The sequence below is a fragment of the Pseudophryne corroboree genome, chromosome 5 (genome assembly GCF_028390025.1).
Source record: "Pseudophryne corroboree isolate aPseCor3 chromosome 5, aPseCor3.hap2, whole genome shotgun sequence".
In the NCBI taxonomy this organism is placed as follows: domain Eukaryota; kingdom Metazoa; phylum Chordata; class Amphibia; order Anura; family Myobatrachidae; genus Pseudophryne; species Pseudophryne corroboree.
In genome coordinates this window covers 351,879,460-351,901,446 of record NC_086448.1, presented here as the reverse complement: position 1 = coordinate 351,901,446, position 21,987 = coordinate 351,879,460, and the positions used below count along the sequence as shown (strand labels likewise).

The 21,987-nt window shown below is 45.7% G+C and overlaps 1 protein-coding gene across 4 annotated transcripts in view; it reads right to left on the bottom strand.

Moving 5' to 3' along the window:
* The window catches only part of LOC134927740 (uncharacterized), a 329,420-nt gene that overhangs the window by 226,387 nt on the left and 81,046 nt on the right, over positions 1 to 21,987 (bottom strand). For 3 of the 4 annotated variants that reach the window (XR_010177717.1, XR_010177718.1, XM_063922637.1), the window contains exon 4: positions 3,945 to 4,086. Coding sequence is in view for 2 of the 4 variants with exons in the window: in XM_063922637.1 (XP_063778707.1) it covers positions 3,945 to 4,074 (130 nt within the window). In the remaining 2 variants the exon portion in view is untranslated. The remainder of the gene's footprint in view (positions 1 to 3,944; positions 4,087 to 21,987) is intronic. The other variant, XM_063922638.1, reaches the window with a different exon arrangement.

The following is a 21,987-nucleotide window of genomic DNA, read 5'->3' as shown; positions in this document are numbered from 1 at the left end:
AGATTTTGGTAAAATTCTCCTGTTTTTTTAAAGTGGCAATCATTTACATGGCAAAACCAGGTCGACATGCACTAGGTTGACATGGGAATTAGGTCATGTACTAGGTCGACAGGTGAAAAGGTCGACATGAGTTTTTGGACTGTTTTTGATGTTGTTTTCTTCGTAAAGTGACAGAGAACCACAAATAGTGCAAAGTGTCCCCTCGCATGGCTCTCTTCGTTCGCCATGCTTCGGGCAGGTTACCATTCCAATCGTAGTCCACGTGGATCGTTAAGTATGGAATTTTTTTTTCTTCAAAACTCATGTCGACCTAATGATCATGCCGACCTATTGACCATGTCGACCTAATGCATGTCGACCGTCAGTGGTCGACCTAATGACCTAAGCTGTGTTGACCTGACGACCGTATCCCATTAGGAGTGGAACAGTTTCTAAATTACAAATACATTGTTGCACTAATGCCTCTATACTGATGGCAGATGTAAGACATATCTTTCTCAGCATTACTCAACCCTTATGATATTTTTCTCAGACTGATAAAGTGTCAGTCATTTCATCACTTCTATTTTGAAACTGATAAGGTGTATGCAAGAATGAGATCATGATCCTGAGTGAGAACCGAGTATATTCATGAAAAATATATTTGAAATAATAAAATCTGCCTCCAACTTTATCATCACTTTTAAAGATAAGGGTATTTGAATCACTATATGAGTGTGGAACTAAAAGCCCCCAGAGAAAAAAATAAGGGTTCAGTAATAAAAAAACATATTATTCTTCCTGTTAAATAAACATATTTTTCTGAACTACACATATTTTGCTTACTGCAGCAGTGCTTTGTGTTGTTTTAATATTAGCTTAGTAATAAAAAACATATTATTCTTCCTGTTAAATAAACATATTTTTCTGAACTACACATATTTTGCTTACTGCAGCAGTGCTTTGTGTTGTTTTAATATTAGCTTAGTGTAAGTTTTATATTTTGCCTTTCATTTTTAATGTATACAAAGATTGATATTTCAGTCACATTGTAAGTAGAATACATATTCTCACTATTATTGTTCTGGATTCCCTTTGACTTGATGATTTGACTGCAAAATGCTAATACTGTATGTGCCACTTTAGCAAGCAATTTAATTTATATTCCATCTCTGCTTATACCATATATTGATAATACTATCCTGTTAAGTTTGGTATGCAGTTGAGATGGTTAAAAGGATGACATTGACAAAAGGTGGACTTGGCAATGGTCGACACAGGAAAAGGTCAACATGAGTCTTCAATTTTATTTTTATTTTTTTACTTTTTCATACTTTACCATCCACGTGGACTATGATTGGGAATAGTAACCTGCCCGAAGCTTCGCCAGCGAGACGAGGGGTTTCTGGTCCTTTTACAGAGTAAACAACACCATAAAAAGTTTTAAAAAACCATGTCAACATTTTTCTGTGTCGACCTTTTTGATGTCAACCTATTGTCCACCTCAACCTTTTTCCTGTGTTGACCTAGTGCATGTCGACGTTTTGGGATCGACCCAATGATCCACACCCGTTAAATTCACATGTTCCCATTTGGATTATTCCTGTTGTGGCTTTATTACTACTGCTCTCTTCTACTCATTGGGGGTAATTCCGAGTTGATCGCAGCAGGAATTTTGTTAGCAGTTGGGCAAAACCATGTGCACTGCAGGGGGGGCAGATATAACATGTGCAGAGAGAGTTAGATTTGGGTGTGGTGTGTTCAATCTGCAATCTAATTTGCAGTGTAAAAATAAAGCAGCCAGTATTTACCCTGCACAGAAATAAAATAACCCACCCAAATCTAACTCTTTCTGCACATGTTATATCTGCCTCCCCTGCAGTGCACATGGTTTTGCCCAACTGCTAACAAAATTCCTGCTGCGATCAACTTGAAATTACCCCCATTGACCGTGCCTGCTGGTTACCTTTGGCATTACACCCTCCTTTCACCACAATCCATTTGCTTTGCTTCTGTTGTGCCACTGTTTACCACATATTTGTGCCCCCTGGTTAACTTTGGTACTACATCCTGCATTCCTCATATGGTTCCTTGAAGAGACACACTACTTGCAGGTTAACCCTTTTGTTCACCTAGTCTCACAAATTTGTGAAAAATACAGTTTTGGGGATTAATTTAAATTCTTGCAGGAAATTCAAAAAGCCCTGCGGCACTGGGTTTTTCCTGCAGTTTTGGCATTCAATTGCAGGACTGAAAATGATATCATTTGCGACGGACCCAACATCAGCATGGCGGGGGGAAGCAGGGAAGCATGGCCCTCACAGACGATGATGCCAGTCGAACCTGCATGCAGGTCCGCCAGATTATGTCGCTGATGATGCGCAGGAGCTCACATCATCAGCGACATTGTGCATGCACACTGACCGATATCCTAAACAATGTGTCCAAATCGGTCACATCGTTCTGCTATCATTCTGGTGTGTACTCACCTTTAACGTATATGCCACTCATTGAGCAATTCGATGGTACCATGGCCCTCATTCCGAGTTGATCGGTCGCAAGGCGAATTTAGCAGAGTTACACACGCTAAGCCTACGCCTACTGGGAGTGTATCTTAGCTTCTTAAAATTGCGACCGATGTAATCGCAATATTGCGATTACAAACTACTTTGCAGTTTCTGAGTAACTTCAACCTTACTCTGCCTGTGCGATCAGTTCAGTGCTTGTCGTTCCTGGTTTGACGTCACAAACACACCCAGCGTTCGCTCAGACACTCCCCCGTTTCTCCAGCCACTCCTGCGTTTTTTCCGGAAACGGTAGCGTTTTCATCCACACGCCCATAAAACGCCGTGTTTCCGCCCAGTAACACCCATTTCCTGTCAATCACATTACGATCGCCGGAGCGATGAAAAAGCCGTGAGTAAAAATACTATCTTCATTGTTAAATTACTTGGCGCAGTCGCAGTGCGAATATTGCGCATGCGTACTAAGCGGATTTTCATTGCGATGCGATGAAAAATACCGAGCGAACGACTCGGAATGAGGGCCCATATGTTATTTGATTGTATGCAATCTAATTGTATGGATTTGATAGTATGCAATTGCTCAGGCCCTTTTTAAGGTTTGTGAGCAACCCAAAAAAGTAAGCAATTGGGCAAAACCATATGTACTGAGGGTGGGGAAGATGTATCGTGCAGAGAGATTTAGATTTGGATGGGGTGTGTTCAAACTGAAATCTAAATTACAGTGTAAAAATAAAGCATCCAGTATCTACGCTGCACAGAAACAGTATAACCTACCCAAATCTAAATCTCTCTGCACATGTTACATCTGCCCCACCTGCAGTGCACATGGTTTTGCCCAATAGCTAACTTTTTTGGTTTGCTAACCATTCCGCAGGTGTCAGGAGTTATACAAAAATATAAGTTTCACTAATCAATCTCATGCTTTCAGATGTTTTAGCACCAATGCAAAGTACAAATTAAATAAACATAATGAAGATAGTACTAGTTACCCATTACATGTCAGGTTGTATGCGGACTATACACAATTCAGTCTATTTCATGTTTTTAACTACATTTGATTATTATATTAGTGCTAAGGTGGTTGGTGTTTGTTATGAATATAATACAGTGTTTATACTAGGACAAGAAGGGGGATTATACATTTAATGCAGGGGAAATATATACAGTGTGTATATGTATATATATATATATATATATACTGCAAATACGTCTGGCACTCCCCCTCGGGCAAATCGAGCTGAAGCTCCTGCTCCGGTGCCCTCCTTAGCAGGCTGTGCAGTCTGCTGATATAACTGTAGGAAGAATGGCGGCACTCTGGAGACTTGGTTTAAAGTGATGAAAAAATGGTGCTGTTTATTTCAACGTTTCGGGGTACAAGCCCCTGTCTTCAGGAAACACATACAAGTGACATGGTGCAAAAAACAACTTTAAATAACTTACCCAGCGCGCGTCCAGCCGTCCGCTCCACGCCGCCGCTCGGCTTCCGGGTTCCACACTTCCGATCACCTGACATGTCACGGATGACACAGAGTCCCAGGGCCGTCATGCGGGGGCGGGGGGATGTTGCCATGGTGAGAGCTGTCTAACATGTAGACAAAAACATAAACAAAGAGCACAAAAGACAGGTGAAACATATGGAAATCAAAATCAGTGATATAAGATAGAATAGGCCCTGAAAGGCACCAAACTCTAAACTGTTAAAGTGCTGAACTTGCATGTGATTATAAAAAAACTCAAGATGTGAAACTCACACTTTAAAAATAGCTATAACCTGTCGCTGGCCGGGCCACTATCCAAGGGAATCCAATACATTAAAATCTATGTGTAGACCTAATAAAGTAAATAAAATAATGTACTTCCCTTATTGAAATAGAGCATAGGTTTTGCCCCATATCTAAAACATCTGGTGTTGGGGGCTAGATGGGTGTCTACTCCTGGGGAAAATGCATTAATAAAGTAAATTTTAAAGGAAATTGCCCATGCCTAAGGACTCATTGAGTCCCTTGGGGCTCAGAGTATCTAGGGTCAGGATCCACCTCGTCTCTAGTTGGAGGAGACGTTTAGCCCTATCGCCTCCCCTTGATTAAAAAGGTACCTGATCTATTATACGGTATCGGAGAGATGCCAGGGGATGTTTAGCAAGGCAAAATGCCTGGCTACCGGTTGTTCACTGCTGCCATCCTGTATCGCTGCTCTTATAGAGGACCTGTGTTGGGTCATCCTGACCTTAAAGGTACATTCCGTTTTGCCAACATAATGTTGGCCACAGGGACATGAGAGTAAATAAACTACGAATTTAGAGTTGCCTGTATAGGCTGCCTTTAAATTAGTGATGTGCACCGGACATTTTTCGGGTTTTGTGTTTTGGTTTTGGGTTCGGTTCCGCCGCCGTGTTTTTGGGTTCGAACGCGTTTTGGCAAAACCTCACCGAATTTTTTTTGTCGGATTCGGGTGTGTTTTGGATTTGGGTGTTTTTTTCAAAAAACCCTAAAAAACAGCTTAAATCATTGAATTTGGGGGTCATTTTGATCCCATAGTATTATTAACCTCAATAACCATAATTTACACTCATTTTCAGTCTATTCTGAACACCTCACACCTCACAATATTATTTTTAGTCCTAAAATTTGCACCGAGGTCGCTGGATGGCTAAGCTAAGCGACCCAAGTGGCCGACACAAACACCTGGCCCATCTAGGAGTGGCACTGCAGTGTCACGCAGGATGGCCCTTCCAAAAAATACTCCCCTCCCCAAACAGCACATGACGCAAAGAAAAAAAGAGGTGCAATGAGGTAGCTGTGTGAGTAAGCTAAGCGACCCTAGTGGCCGACACAAACACCTGGCCCATCTAGGAGTGGCACTGCAGTGTCACGCAGGATGGCCCTTCCAAAAAATACTCCCCAAACAGCACATGATGCAAAGAAAAAAAGAGGCGCAATGAGGTAGCTGTGTGAGTAAGCTAAGCGACCCTAGTGGCCGACACAAACACCTGGCCCATCTAGGAGTGGCACTGCAGTGTCACGCAGGATGGCCCTTCCAAAAAATACTCCCCTCCCCAAACAGCACATGACGCAAAGAAAAAAAGAGGCGCAATGAGGTAGCTGTGTGAGTAAGCTAAGCGACCCTAGTGGCCGACACAAACACCTGGCCCATCTAGGAGTGGCACTACAGTGTCACGCAGGATGGCCCTTCCAAAAAATACTCCCCTCCCCAAACAGCACATGACGCAAAGAAAAAAAGAGGCGCAATGAGGTAGCTGTGTGAGTAAGCTAAGCGACCATAGTGGCCGACACAAACACCTGGCCCATCTAGGAGTGGCACTGCAGTGTCACGCAGGATGGCCCTTCCAAAAAATACTCCCCAAACAGCACATGACGCAAAGAAAAATGAAAGAAAAAAGAGGTGCAAGATGGAATTGTCCTTGGGCCCTCCCACCCACCCTTATGTTGTATAAACAGGACATGCACACTTTAACGAACCCATCATTTCAGTGACAGGGTCTGCCACACGACTGTGACTGAAATGACTGGTTGGTTTGGGCCCCCACCAAAAAAGAAGCAATCAATCTCTCCTTGCACAAACTGGCTCTACGGAGGCAAGATGTCCACCTCATCATCATCCTCCGATTCATCACCCCTTTCACTGTGTACATCCCCGTCCTCACAGATTATTAATTCGTCCCCACTGGAATCCACCATCTCAGATCCCCGTGTACTTTCTGGAGGCAATTGCTGCTGGTGAATGTCTCCTTGGAGGAATTGATTATAATTCATTTTAATGAACATCATCTTCTCCACATTTTCTGGAAGTAACCTCGTACGCCGATTGCTGACAAGGTGAGCGGCGGCACTAAACACTCTTTCGGAGTACACACTGGAGGGAGGGCAACTTAGGTAGAATAAAGCCAGTTTGTGCAAGGGCCTCCAAATTGCCTCTTTTTCCTGCCAGTATACGTACGGACTGTCTGACGTGCCTACTTGGATGGGGTCACTCATATAATCCTCCACCATTCTTTCAATGGTAAGAGAATCATATGCAGTGACAGTAGACGACATGTCAGTAATCGTTGGCAGGTCCTTCAGTCCGGACCAGATGTCAGCATCAGCAGTTGCTCCAGACTGCCCTGCATCACCGCCAGCGGGTGGGCTCGGAATTCGTAGCCTTTTCCTCGCACCCCCAGTTGCGGGAGAATGTGAGGGAGGAGATGTTGACAGGTCGCGTTCCGCTTGACTTGACAATTTTCTCACCAGCAGTTCTTTGAACCCCTGCAGACTTGTGTCTGCCGTAAAGAGAGATCCAAGGTAGGTTTTAAATCTAGGATCGAGCACGGTGGCCAAAATGTAGTGCTCTGATTTCAACAGATTGACCACACGTGAATCCTGGTTAAGCGAATGAAGGGCTCCATCCACAAGTCCCACATGCCTAGCGGAATCGCTCTGTTTTAGCTCCTCCTTCAATGCCTCCAGCTTCTTCTGCAAAAGCCTGATGAGGGGAATGACCTGACTCAGGCTGGCAGTGTCTGAACTGACTTCACGTGTGGCAAGTTCAAAGGGCAGCAGAACCTTGCACAACGTTGAAATCATTCTCCACTGCGCTTGAGACAGGTGCATTCCACCTCCTTTGCCTATATCGTGGGCAGATGTATAGGCTTGAATGGCCTTTTGCTGCTCCTCCATCCTCTGAAGCATATAGAGGGTTGAATTCCACCTCGTTACCACCTCTTGCTTCAGATGATGGCAGGGCAGGTTCAGGTTTTTTTGGTGGTGCTCCAGTCTTCTGTACGCGGTGCCTGTACGCCGAAAGTGGCCCGCAATTCTTCTGGCCACCGACAGCATCTCTTGCATGCCCCTGTCGTTTTTTAAATAATTCTGCACCACCAAATTCAAGGTATGTGCAAAACATGGGACATGCTGGAATTTGCCCAGATGTAATGCATGCACAATATTGCTGGCGTTGTCCGATGCCACAAATCCCCAGGAGATTCCAATTGGGGTAAGCCATTCTGCGATGATCTTCCTCAGTTGCCGTAAGAGGTTGTCAGCTGTGTGCGTATTCTGGAAAGCGGTGATACAAAGCGTAGCCTGCCTAGGAATGAGTTGGTGTTTGCGAGATGCTGCTACTGGTGCCGCCGCTGCTGTTCTTGCAGCGGGAGGCAATACATCTACCCAGTGGGCTGTCACAGTCATGTAGTCCTGAGTCTGCCCTGCTCCACTTGTCCACATGTCCGTGGTTAAGTGGACATTGGGTACAACTGCATTTTTTAGGACACTGGTGAGTCTTTTTCTGACGTCCGTGTACATTCTCGGTATCGCCTGCCTAGAGAAGTGGAACCTAGATGGTATTTGGTAACGGGGGCACACTACCTCAAGAAATTGTCTAGTTCCCTGTGAACTAACGGCGGATACCGGACGCACGTCTAACACCAACATAGTTGTCAAGGCCTCAGTTATCCGCTTTGCAACAGGATGACTGCTGTGATATTTCATCTTCCTCGCAAAGGACTGTTGGACAGTCAATTGCTTACTGGAAGTAGTACAAGTGGTCTTCCGACTTCCCCTCTGGGATGACGATCGACTCCCAGCAGCAACAACAGCAGCGCCAGCAGCAGTAGGCGTTACACTCAAGGATGCATCGGAGGAATCCCAGGCAGGAGAGGACTCGTCAGACTTGCCAGTGACATGGCCTGCAGGACTATTGACTTTCCTGGGTAAGGAGGAAATTGACACTGAGGGAGTTGGTGATGTGGTTTGCGCGAGCTTGGTTACAAGAGGAAGGGATTTACTGGTCAGTGGACTGCTTCCGCTGTCGCCCAAAGTTTTTGAACTTGTCACTGACTTATTATGAATGCGCTGCAGGTGACGTATAAGGGAGGATGTTCCGAGGTGGTTAACGTCCTTACCCCTACTTATTACAGCTTGACAAAGGCAACACACGGCTTGACACCTGTTGTCCGCATTTCTGTTGAAATACTTCCACACTGAAGAGCTGATTTTTTTTTGGTATTTTCACCAGGCATGTCAATGGCCATATTCCTCCCACGGACAACAGGTGTCTCCCCGGGTGCCTGACTTAAACAAACCACCTCACCATCAGAATCCTCCTTGTCAATTTCCTCCCCAGCCCAAGCAACACCCATATACTCATCCTGGTGTACTTCAACACTGACATCTTCAATTTCACTATCAGGAACTGGACTGCGGGTGCTCCTTTCAACACTTGCAGGGGGCGTGCAAATGGTGGAAGGCGCAAGCTCTTCCCGTCCAGTGTTGGGAAGGTCAGGCATCGCAACCGACACAATTGGACTTTGGGATTTGTGATTTCGAAGAACGCACAGTTCTTTGCTGTGCTTTTGCCGCAAGTCTTTTCTTTTTTCTAGCGAGAGGATGAGTGCTTCCATCCTCATGTGAAGCTGAACCACTAGCCATGAACATAGGCCAGGGCCTCAGCCGTTCCTTGCCACTCCGTGTCGTAAATGGCATATTGGCAAGTTTACGCTTCTCCTCAGACGCTTTTAATTTTGATTTTTGGGTCATTTTCTTACTGATCTTTTGTGTTTTGGATTTTACATGCTCTGTACTATGACATTGGGCATCGGCCTTGGCAGACGACGTTGATGGCATTTCATCGTCTCGGCCATTACTAGTGGCAGCAGCTTCAGCACGAGGTGGAAGTGGATCTTGATCTTTCCCTATTTTTTTAACCTCCACATTTTTGTTCTCCATATTTTGCGCACAACTAAAAGCCACCACAGGTATACAATGTAGATGGGTGGATAGTATACTATTATTACTTATACTTATGGACGACGAGTGACGACACAGAGGTAGGTTCAGCCGTGGCCTACCGTACTGCTGCTTATATAATATACTGTATAACGGACCTGGTGGACACTGTCAGCAGACTGCTAAACTAGTATGAAGAAAGAAAAAAAAAACACCACAGGTATACAATGTAGATGGGTGGATAGTATACTATTATTACTTATACTTATGGACGACGAGTGATGACACAGAGGTAGGTACAGCCGTGGCCTACCGTACTGCTGCTTATATATATATAATATACTGTATAACGGACCTGGTGGACACTGTCAGCAGACTGCTAAACTAGTATGAAGAAAGAAAAAACACCACAGGTATACAATGTAGATGGATGGATAGTATAGTATTACTTATACTTATGGACGACGAGTGACGACACAGAGGTAGGTACAGCCGTGGCCTACCGTACTGCTGCTTATATAATATACTGTATAACGGATCTGGTGGACACTGTCAGCAGACTGCTAAACTAGTATGAAGAAAGAAAAAAAAACACCACAGGTATACAATGTAGATGGGTGGATAGTATACTATTATTACTTATACTTATTGACGACGAGTGACGACACAGAGGTAGGTACAGCCGTGGCCTACTGTACTGCTGCTTATATAATATACTGTATAACGGACCTGGTGGACACTGTCAGCAGACTGCTAAACTAGTATGAAGAAAGAAAAAAAAAACACCACAGCTATACAATGTAGATGGATGGATAGTATAGTATTACTTATACTTATGGATGACGAGTGACGACACAGAGGTAGGTACAGCCGTGGCCTACCGTACTGCTGCTTATATAATATACTGTATAACGGACCTGGTGGACACTGTCAGCAGACTGCTAAACTAGTATGAAGAAAGAAAAAAAAAACACCACAGGTATACAATGTAGATGGATGGATAGTATAGTATTATATTACTTATGGACGACGAGTGCACTGACGACACAGAGGTAGGTACAGCCGTGGCCTACTGTACTGCTGCTTATATAATATACTGTATAACTGACCTGGTGGACACTGTCAGCAGACTGCTAAACAAACTAGTATGAAGAAGAAAAAAATACACAGGAGTGTTTTTCAGGCAGACAAACGTATACTGGACTGGTGGTCACTGTCAGCAAAACTGTGCACTGTACTCCTGCTATAACTGCTCCCCAGTCCCCACAATTAGGCAGTGTGAGCAGTGCACTCAGCACAGATATATCATGCAGCAGTGCAGCACACTGAGTGAGCACAGATATGGTGGTCGGAGCGTTTTTTTCAGGCAGAGAAACAAAGGATTAAACTCACTGGTGGTATAATCAAAACCCTGCACTGTACTCCCTAACAGCTGCTCCCCGTCCCCAATCCTCCCCACAATTATAACAATGTCACTCTTAGTCTTTTCTATTACGGAGAGGACGCCAGCCACGTCCTCTCCCTATCAATCTCAATGCACGTGTGAAAATGGCGGCGACGCGCGGCTCCTTATATAGAATCCGAGTCTCGCGAGAATCTGACAGCAGGATGATGACGTTCGGGTGCGCTCGGGTTAACCGAGCAAGGCGGGAGGATCCGAGTCGCTCGGACCCGTGTAAAAAAAAGGTGAAGTTCGGGCGGGTTCGGATTCCGAGGAACCGAACCCGCTCATCACTACTTTAAATTAATTTTTCTACCTGTGTAGGGATGTTTAAATGAATCTCCCGGGACAAGGAAGTTGCATGTGGTGCAACCACATCTGTAACACCCTTTGCGAGTTCCAAGGAAATTACCCTCAGTCGGTGTCTTTTTATTTCTAGAGACATCTGTTTTCACCACCATGCTTATAATATTTCTGCTACGTGTGTAGCTAGGCATAAACTTCATCTCCTTAAACATCCATAAATCGGGGTCTGTACTGATGATGGGCCACAGTTCTTTGGCTCTCTTTCCTGTGTGTCTGCTGGCCGTGTTAAATTGATTAACCCAGGGAAAAATTTTCCTTTTCTCTTTAGTATCTCGAACTTTCAAAAGTTCATCTCTGGATAATCTGATAATCTGATGTAATATATATATATTACAAATTGATGTGTTCCTGAGTGTGTCAGTATTCCTGACACAGGTACATATTACAAGCAAAGGCAATGGCCCTCATTCCGAGTTGATCGGTCGCAAGGCGAATTTAGCAGAGTTACACACGCTAAGCCGCCGCCTACTGGGAGTGAATCTTAGCTTCTTAAAATTGCGACCGATGTATGCGCAATATTGCGATTACTAACTACTTAGCAGTTTCAGAGTAGCTTCAGACTTACTCTGCCTGTGCGATCAGTTCAGTGCTTGTCGTTCCTGGTTGACGTCACAAACACACCCAGCGTTCGCCCAGGCACTCCCACCGTTTCTCCAGCCACTCCTGCGTTTTTTCCGGAAACGGTAGCGTTTTCAGCCACACGCCCCTGAAACGCCGTGTTTCCGCCCAGTAACACCCATTTCCTGTCAATCACATTACGATCGCCGGAGCGAAGAAAAAGCCGTGAGTAAAAATACTTTCTTCATAGTAAAGTTACTTGGCGCAGTCGCAGTGCGAACTTTGCGCATGCGTACTAAGCGGATTTTCACTGCGATGCGATGAAAAATACCGAGCGAACAACTCGGAATGAGGGCCAATGTTCATTGTCTGGTTATATGAAACCAAAACAAGACAAGTGTTTGGAGTTGGACATATGTCAACAATGAAATGTTTGTGTCTTCATTTTGAGACAATGGCCAATATTTACTAAGAATTCGAGTTTGTCCGATTTGTTTTTTTTTTTTCTAAGTCCCAATCCGGGAATTCACTAAGCACCAATCTCGGCAGTGTTTGGACTATTCGTAATGGTTTGATTTGCAAAGTTCCGAAATACGAATGAATAGACCATCGGTCAAACACGGCTGTTATTTCATACAATACGGGCATTCACTATTCATTCGTATTTGGGTGTTAGTTTCTGAGTGCTCAAGTGCGGGTCTGTTTTTTTTCGAATCGTTAAAAAAAGCAGCAAAAAAATAGACCTGCTTTTTCCAGTCGAGTTTGGATAACCATGCACGGATCACTGAGATCTGTGCATGGTTCTCTATGGGAAAAGGTCTGTTTAGTGTAAAGCGGTGAGGTAGTGTAAAGCGGTGAGGTTACTTTCGGTCAACCGCTGACCGCAAAGTTCCCACCATTGGCTACAATGGAGCGCATAGGCGCTACATTGTATCTGTGCCATGTGCTGCCTGACAGACACTACAGGAGCACACAGCCACGTGGCGCTCATTGATTGGCTGAAGGGACCCTCTTTGACATGAGTCAGGGGGGGTCCTGGCAGTCGGGGAAAGGGGTCCCATGTGTAAACATGGGACCCCTTTCAGTCGGTGGTCGGGTTTTCGTTTTATTATTTTGCCAAGTACGTGGAGTATACAAAGGTCTGATTCTACACTGGATTATGTGAGTATAATTTTTTTCACAGGTACCCCAAGGATTTTACATGGAGAAGAGGACCGAGCCTCGTGGGAACATAGGTAAGTATGTATGTATGGAGGTGTGCATGTATGTAATAAACTTATACTTTCACGGTGTGTGTGTCCTGTTTTTTGGGGGGTATTTTTTTAGTAGTAGTACTACAGGTACCAGCGGGCCCTGTTTTCAACCACATGCTGGTACTTGTGGTTCTCCAAGTACCAGCTTGCGGGGGAGGCTTGCTGGGACTTGTAGTACTGCTACTAAAAACAATATTCACATTTTTTTAAAAGGCTATCAGCCCCCCATCCGCTGCCCTTGGATGGGGGGGACAGCCTCGGGCTTCACCCCTGGCCCTTGGGTGGCTGGAGGGGGGGACCCCTTGATTTAAGGGGTTCCCACTCCTCCAGGGTACCCCGGCCAGGGGTGACTAGTTGGGTATGTAATGCCAGGGCCGCAGGGACCAGTATAAAAGTGTCCCCCGGCTGTGGCATGATGTACCTGGCTAGTGGAGCCCGGTGCTGGTTTCAAAAATACGGGGGACCCCTACGCTTTTTGTCCCCCGTATTTTTGGTACCAGGACCAGGCGCAGAGCCCGGTGCTGGTTGAAGAAATATGGGGGAACCCCTGTAATTTTTCCCCCCATATTTTTTCAACCAGGACCGGCTCAAAGAGCCCGAGGCTGGTTATGCTTAGGAGGGGGGACCCCCACGCAATTTTTTTTTCAGATTTTTTAAGACTTTAAACAACTTTTTAAGGTTCACAATGAAGCCCTGCACGGATCTCACAGATCCGTCCGGGATTCCTTGTGTTTTGTCAGGCAGTGTTTTACTCATCACTCCCGTAAAACACTGCCTGATATTACGAATCACATCGACATTGGAAAAAACGATTGTGCAAAACTCGGCAGCTTAGTGAATGATCGTATCAGGATTCAAAAAGTTGCAGTAAAATGCACCCAATACCATCCGAGTTCAAACACCCTTCAAAACGGCAAAAACACAAATCTTTGTAAATATACCCCAATGGGTTTCACCTTGTGTGTTACACAGTGTATTTTTATATTATTTCTAACACTCAAAATTGAGGCAACAGTGCCCCCTACTGTTTCTTAGCATTTATGTATATTTCCTAATTTGACCCTTGTGCATATGAAATAGCTTATTTAGGAGTTCTCCAGCCTATATAAACTGTAACCAGTCAATAGATAGAAAGAAAGATAAGGAGTGACCGGGCGCTCACACAGATTAGCAGCAACCCTCTGGTCAGTGGTATCCCCAATAAAAAGCAGATCAGATACAGATAGGTGCACTGTTCTTTTAAAAAAGCAGACAATACTTCTGTAAATGTTTTTCCTTGTGGCACTCTAAGATATCAAATGGTAGGCTTGTTTCAAGAAGTGGTGGGCATTGGACAAACTCTCACCATTGTCCCACAGTGTTTGTGTGAGCAACATAGATGTCTCCTAGAACTGTTGTAGATTTATCTTATCTTGTAGGGGTTCTGCTCAGTGCAGCTAGCATTGGACAATATAGCCAGGTGCATCCCGACAAAACCCTTCTTGCATGCAGTCCTTCTGCAGCTCAGTCACTGAGATAACCTTGAGGACTTGCACTTTTAACTCTCTTTTAGGGGAACACTGGAGTCTTGAGAACAGCTTCTCTATCAGCATTCAGTACGTGATAAGTTGGCTGGTACTCAAAGTTCTACACAGGCAGATCAGCAGAATACAGTTTCAGTTTACAGGCAGTCTGTTATGATTCCAGTACTCCTGACCGGAGGAGATCTAATGACAATGGCCAGAGTACTGGAAGGGGAATGCTGGTTACGGGAGCTAGAAAGACTAGTTGCCCCTGGCGCCCTAACTCTATTGTCTCACCCGTGCTATCGAAAATCCCTTGCAAGACTATGGTTTCTTGAGCCCCTGGCAGCCACGTTTGAAAGGCGGATTATGTCTGCCCAACTCCGGTGCCCCTCGGTCTTAGTGAGAGACAAAGGGAAATCCGAGGCAGGATGATGACAAGAGGACCTCTGACTGACAACAGGCCAGGGGCAACAAGCTAACTAACCAAACCAGAAGTATGCGCGGAAAAACCGCCAGATAAAAGGACAACCAAAATCCACTAGTCCATTACTCCTACCCAGCACCGCTGGATACCAGAGTGGATCTGTGGGAGCGGAATCCTCCGCAAAAGCTCCGAAACACAAATAATAAATAATAATAAAGCGGCCAAGCCGCAACACACGGCTACGCCGTGACTCACGAACACCACTGGATGTTTAAAGGTGCTCAGTCAGGACTCCAGGAACAGATGACGACTTCCGAGTACAGGACAACTGAGGACAGGAACGACCGGGTACAGCAGGACTGGAAACACTCTCAGCAAACAGATACAGCATGCAGGAAGCTATTACCGGCGTCTGTGAGAAGCCCTGGAAGTGTACTTAACAGGGAGTCCTCCAATCAGCTGTTCAGAGGCTGATTGGATTAAATGCCGTGCAGCTGCCTTGCTGCACGGCCAGAAAACAGGTGCCCTATTAATTTAAATGGACCCAGCAACGGGGAACGCGGTCCGCCAGTGGCGTCCCCGTTGCTAGGGTCCGTGCGGCTCCGTGCACCCGGCGTCTAGCGTTGCCAGGGAGCCGGCGGCTGTACGCGCACGGCGTCCCTGGTTGCTAGGCGCCGGGCCGCACCGACGAGCGGACCCCGGCGCCTAACAGTACCCCCCCTTGAGGAGGGGTCAAGGAACCCCTAAAGCCAGGTTTCCGAGGAAATTCCTGAAAAAATGCCCTCTCGAGCCTCGGGGCATGAAGATCCTTATCCAGGACCCAAGACCTTTCCTCTGGACCATAGCCCTTCCAGTGCACCAGAAAATAAAGCCGACCCCGGGACAATTTGGAATCGAGAACCTTCTCCACCAAGAACTCCTGATGTCCCTGTACATCTACTGGTGATTTCCCCTGAGAGATCTTCCGAGGAAATCTACTGGAAGAAACGTATGGTTTCAACAGGGAGCAATGGAACGTATTTCCGATTCGGAGAGCTCTTGGTAAACGTAACCGGAAAGCAACTGGATTGATTTTTTTAATAATATGAAATGGTCCAATAAATTTGGGGCCCAATCTAGCTGAGGTTTGTCGAAGTCTAATGTTACGAGTCGACAACCATACCCTGTCTCCCACCTTAAAAGTGCAAGGACGCCGGAGCCTGTCAGAAAACTTTTTCTCTCGAAATGCCGCTTTTCTGAGAGCAAGGTGCACTTTTTTCCAAATGACTCTGAGATGAGAGGTTAAGGTTAGCGAGGAAACAGAGGAATGTTGAAAAAAAGAATTAGCTCTGGGGTGAAAACCAAAAACTGAAAAGAATGGAGACACATTAGTGGAGGAATGACAAGAATTGTTGTAAGCAAACTCCGCCAAAGGAAGAAACTCGGACCAATCATTCTGGAGTTTGGCTGAGTACAAACGCAAATACTGTTTTAATGATTGATTAACTCGCTCGGTCTGCCCGTTGGATTGGGGATGATAGCCGGATGTTAAAGACAATTTCATCTTTAATGAAGCACAAAAAGACTTCCAGAATTGTGCAATGAATTGTGGACCCCGATCAGAAACAATATCAGTGGGCAACCCATGAAGTCTGAAAACATGGCGGAGAAACAAAACAACCAATCCCTGGGCAGATGGCAGTCAGGGAAGAGCAATGAAATGGGCCATCTTGCTAAAACGGTCCACTACCACCCATATGACTCGGAATCCGGCTGACAGAGGGAGGTCTACCACAAAATCCATGGAAATATGAGACCATGGCCTGAGAGGAACATCTAAGGGCATAAGTTGCCCGATAGGCAAGGAACGGGGAACCTTATGCTGTGCACAGACCTGACAAGAAAAAACAAACTCCTTAATGTCTTTAGAAAGACCAGGCCACCATACTGAGCGGGAGACTAATTCCAAAGTCTTAGAGATCCCCGGATGCCCGGCAACTTTGCTATCATGAAACTCAGTCAAAACAGTAGCTCTCAAAAACTCAGGGACGTAAAGACGACCAGCAGGAGTATTTCCAGGAGCTTGATGTTGAAGCTGCTTTAACTGGGTAAACAAATCTTGTGTGAGGCCTGCCCAAATGACTGAAGACGGAAGTATGGGAGCAACAGGACTGTTATTATGAACTGGAAGAAAACTGCGTGACAGGGCATCCGCCTTGGTATTCTTGGAACTTGGCCTAAAAGTGATAATAAACTTGAAACGAGTAAAAAATAAAGCCCAACGAGCCTGCCGGGCATTCAGCCGCTTAGCTGATTCGATGTACTGAAGATTTTTGTGGTCAGTCAATACTGAAATGGTATGTGTTGCTCCCTCAAGCCAATGCCTCCACTCCTCGAAAGCCCATTTAATAGCCAGTAACTCCCGGTTACCAACATCGTAGTTGGATTCAGCAGATGAGAATTTCCTGGACATAAAGGCACAAGGATGTAGTTCCAGAGAGTCCGGATCCTTCTGAGATAGGATAGCCCCCACTCCAACCTCCGAGGCATCAACCTCAACAATGAAGGGCAATTCTGGGTTGGGATGTCTGAGGACTGGAGCTGACACAAAAGCTTGTTTCAAGGCCTGAAAGGATAACTCAGCTTCACGTGATCAGTTGGTAGGATCCGCTCCCTTCTTGGTCAGTGCCACAATGGGAGCAACTAGGTCGGAAAAAGAATGAATAAATCTTCTATAATAATTCGCAAACCCTAAAAAGCGCTGAATTGCTTTTAAGTTGGTGGGTTGTGCCCAACTAAGGATGGCTTGGAGCTTCTTAGGTTCCATACAGAATCCCCGAGGGGAAATAATGTACCCTAAAAAGGATACCTCCGTGACATGAAACTCACACTTCTCCAGCTTGGCATATAGGTGATTTTCACGTAATTTTTGAAGATCCTGACGCACCTGGGTAACATGTTGTTCAATTGAGTCAGAATAGATCAGGATGTCGTCTAAGTAAACGACCACGAATCTTCCTAGAAAATCACGGAGCACATCGTTAATGAGATCCTGGAAAACTGCCGGAGCGTTAGACAAGCCAAACGGCATCACCAGATACTCGTAGTGACCCGACTGAGTACTGAAAGCTGTCTTCCACTCATCTCCCGACTTGATTCGGATGAGGTTATACGCTCCCCTCAGGTCAATTTTAGAAAAAATCACAGCCGAACGCAGCTGATCAAAGAGGACAGAAATCAGCGGCAGAGAGTAAGTATTTTTAACTGAGATCTTATTCAGGGCTCTAAAGTCAATGCAAGGTCTGAGTGATCCATCTTTTTTCTCCACAAAGAAGAAGCCTGCACTTGAAGGGGATTTAGATGGCCTGATAAATCCTTTCCCTAGGCTCTCCTTAACATACTCATTCATGGCCGCAGTTTCTGGCCCGGATAATGCATATAACCTTCCCTTTGGCAATGTGGCACCAGGAATTAGCTCAATAGCACAATCATAAGGCCGATGGGGAGGCAGAAGGTCCGCATTGCCCTTGGAAAACACATCAACAAAGTCCTGGTATTCCACGGGAATGAGTTCGGGAATGGCAGCAGCTATTCTGACGGGAAACGTAATACATTCCTTATTACAGATGGTACCCCATTGTGAAATCTCCCCCGACTGCCAATCAATGATGGGATTATTAAAGGCCAGCCAAGGGTGACCCAGAACCACTGGAACTGCTGGGCAATGGGTAAGGAAAAACTCGATCTTTTCGGAATGAAGAGCTCCTACCGTAAGTAGTATAGGGGGTGTACGGAGGAAAATAACCCCATTGGACAAGGGACTCCCATCTAAACCATGCATGGTGATACACCTACCCAAGGCTAACTGAGGAATACCTAAGGCTTTGGCCCACGTTAAGTCCATAAAGTTCCCTGCAGCTCCACTGTCAACAAAAGCCGACACCGAAGAACTGAGGCTGCCAAAGGAAACTTTAGCTGGGACTAAAAGGGAGTTATTCGAGGAGATAAGCTGCAGACCAAAGTGAACCCCCTCACAATTCACTTGGTCAAGGCGTTTCCCGACTTGTTCGGACAATTACGGGCAAAATGTCCCTTACCCCCACAGTACAAAGACCAGAGTTTTGCCTTCTGGCTCTTTCTTCTGGAGACAGCCGGGAGAGACCCATCTGCATGGGCTCCTCTATGTCCTCAGGAATGGAAAATACACATGGAGTAGACCTGACAGGTGCTCCTTTTTCAGCCCTCCGCTCTCTGAGACGACGATCAATCTTAATAGAAAGCTCCATGAGTTTATCGAGAGTCTCAGGAGCGGGATACTGAAGGAGACTGTCTTTTATAGACTCAGATAAGCCGAGGCGAAACTGACTGCGCAGGGCTGGGTCATTCCAGCCACAGTCGTTCGACCAACGGCGAAATTCTGTACAATAAACCTCTGCAGGATTTCTACCCTGTCTGAGAGCGCGTAACTGACTCTCAGCGGATGCCTCTCTATCAGGGTCATCATACAAAAGCCCTAAAGAACCCAAAAAGGCGTCTACTGACAACAATGCCGGATCCTCTGCTTTTAAACCAAAAGCCCAGGTCTGAGGATCCCCCTGGAGCAAATAAATAATAATACCGACCCGCTGAGATTCAGTACCTGAGGAGATCGGTCTTAAACGAAAATAAAGTTTACAGGATTCTTTAAAATTAAAAAACTCCTTCCTATCACCAGAAAAACGGTCAGGCAAGTGCATTTTTGGTTCAGGGACTACCCTCGGGGAAGTTCGTAAAAGATCTTCCTGCGACTTCACCCGAAGGGAAAGATCCTGAACCATCTGAGTAAGTTCTTGAATCTGGCTGACTAGGAGCTGGCCAGGATTTGGCCCTAAACCTGTGGGATTCATGAGGCCGATAACTCTTACAAAACTGAATAAGGAAAAAATCAAACCCTGTTTAATTTTAAGTTTTGGTATGGCCGGTAATAATGTTATGATTCCAGTACTCCTGACCGGAGGAGATCTAATGACAATGGCAAGAGTACTGGAAGGGGAATGCTGGTTACGGGAGCTAGAAAGACTAGTTGCCCCTGGCGCCCTAACTCTATTGTCTCACCCGTGCTATCGAAAATCCCTTGCAAGACTATGGTTTCTTGAGCCCCTGGCAGCCACGTTTGAAAGGCGGATTATGTCTGCCCAACTCCGGTGCCCCCCGGTCTTAGTGAGAGACAAAGGGAAATCCGAGGCAGGATGATGACAAGAGGACCTCTGACTGACAACAGGCCAGGGGCAACAAGCTAACTAACCAAACCAGAAGTATGCGCGGAAAAACCGCCAGATAAAAGGACAACCAAAATCCACTAGTCCGTTACTCCTACCCAGCACCGCTGGATACCAGAGTGGATCTGTGGGAGCGGAATCCTCCGCAAAAGCTCCGAAACACAAATAATAAATAATAATAAAGCGGCCAAGCCGCAACACACGGCTACGCCGTGACTCACGAACACCACTGGATGTTTAAAGGTGCTCAGTCAGGACTCCAGGAACAGATGACGACTTCCGAGTACAGGACAACTGAGGACAGGAACGACCGGGTACAGCAGGACTGGAAACACTCTCAGCAAACAGATACAGCATGCAGGAAGCTATTACCGGCGTCTGTGAGAAGCCCTGGAAGTGTACTTAACAGGGAGTCCTCCAATCAGCTGTTCAGAGGCTGATTGGATTAAATGCCGTGCAGCTGCCTTGCTGCACGGCCAGGAAACAGGTGCCCTATTAATTTAAATGGACCCAGCAACGGGGAACGCGGTCCGCCAGTTGCGTCCCCGTTGCTAGGGTCCGTGCGGCTCCGTGCGCCCGGCGTCTAGCGTTGCCAGGGAGCCGGCGGCTGTACGCGCACGGCGTCCCTGGTTGCTAGGCGCCGGGCCGCACCGACGAGCGGACCCCGGCGCCTAACACAGTCTGGGACCTGTTGTTCCACAAGCAAGGGCTTCTCACTCTCTCCCTTCAGCACAGGGATTCTCTGACATGCAACAACAATGGTGGGGCTGCACAGGGATTTCTCGCCCCTGCCCTTTCTCAAACCTATATAAACAGGAACCAGTCAATGTTAATTCAGCCTACACAGTCTGGATGAAACACGGACTGCAAAAGTGCCAGGATGATCTGAATATATCTCAGCATCTAGACGCAGAGGATGATACTCCTGAGTATGCTGATGTGATTGCTGTATTGAACATCTGCTGAATTGATCAATAACCTTAGCTAAGTATACAATAAATTCATATTTATATATTCAAGTTATTTGTTGAAGTACTTTTCTGGGAATCCACCCATCTGCGTCTCCTCAAACTTAACCCACCTGTAACAGCGGGTTATTTCTAAAGGATCTGTTTCCACCAAGCCGTGACTAGAGGAGACCCGCCAATAATACAGATTATTGCGGCAATGGAAAAGAGGTAATAGTGTATCAGTCCCGGCTTATTGACCATCCTTCAGCAGTGCCTTCACACAGTAAATCAGAGAATTCCAGGGGTTATTAGGCTAGGTACACACTATGAGATACATCATTCATTTCATACAGCTGACAAATTATATATCGTCAAGGCCATCGACTTGTGTACACCCGATATGTCTGTAAATGTCTTGTAGCCGGCCAATTCATCTTCAGGTGTGTACCCACGATTAGACTGTATGCCCCTCTACTGTAAGCACAAATATTAGTAAATCAGTCTAAATCAAAGAGACAAAGTGTAATTATGTGTTATGTTGCTCTCAACAAATAGTTATTTCATTCTTTTTTTCAGACCTTTCATTAAAGTCTCCATTCTCCTCTTTCATACTCTTCCTATTTAATCTGTATTAAATATACCATTGTAGGACCTTATAACTGAAGTTGCCATTTCAATTAGTCAAAGATGCATCACCACCACCAACAGATCGGCCGGCATTTTCACAGCACAGGTCAGTTGACCCGGTTACAGAAGGAGCTCACAGATCTCCAGTCCCTGGTTGTAGGCAAGTTTATTCTATTTATAGTTTATTCTGCATCTATTTCCTTTATGTATGCAGCCAGTGTTCTATCAGACACACAGGCTGCATGCTCCATCTGCAGACTCTGCACTGCCTTACTGGGCATATGTGTCTCCACAAGTAAAGCCTTTCACTTTTGTGAAAATCTGATGCTGACACATTGCTGGGACAATTTTCTCACAAGCTCTGTCCCCGCATGCAAATTTTAATACATTCATGGAATAT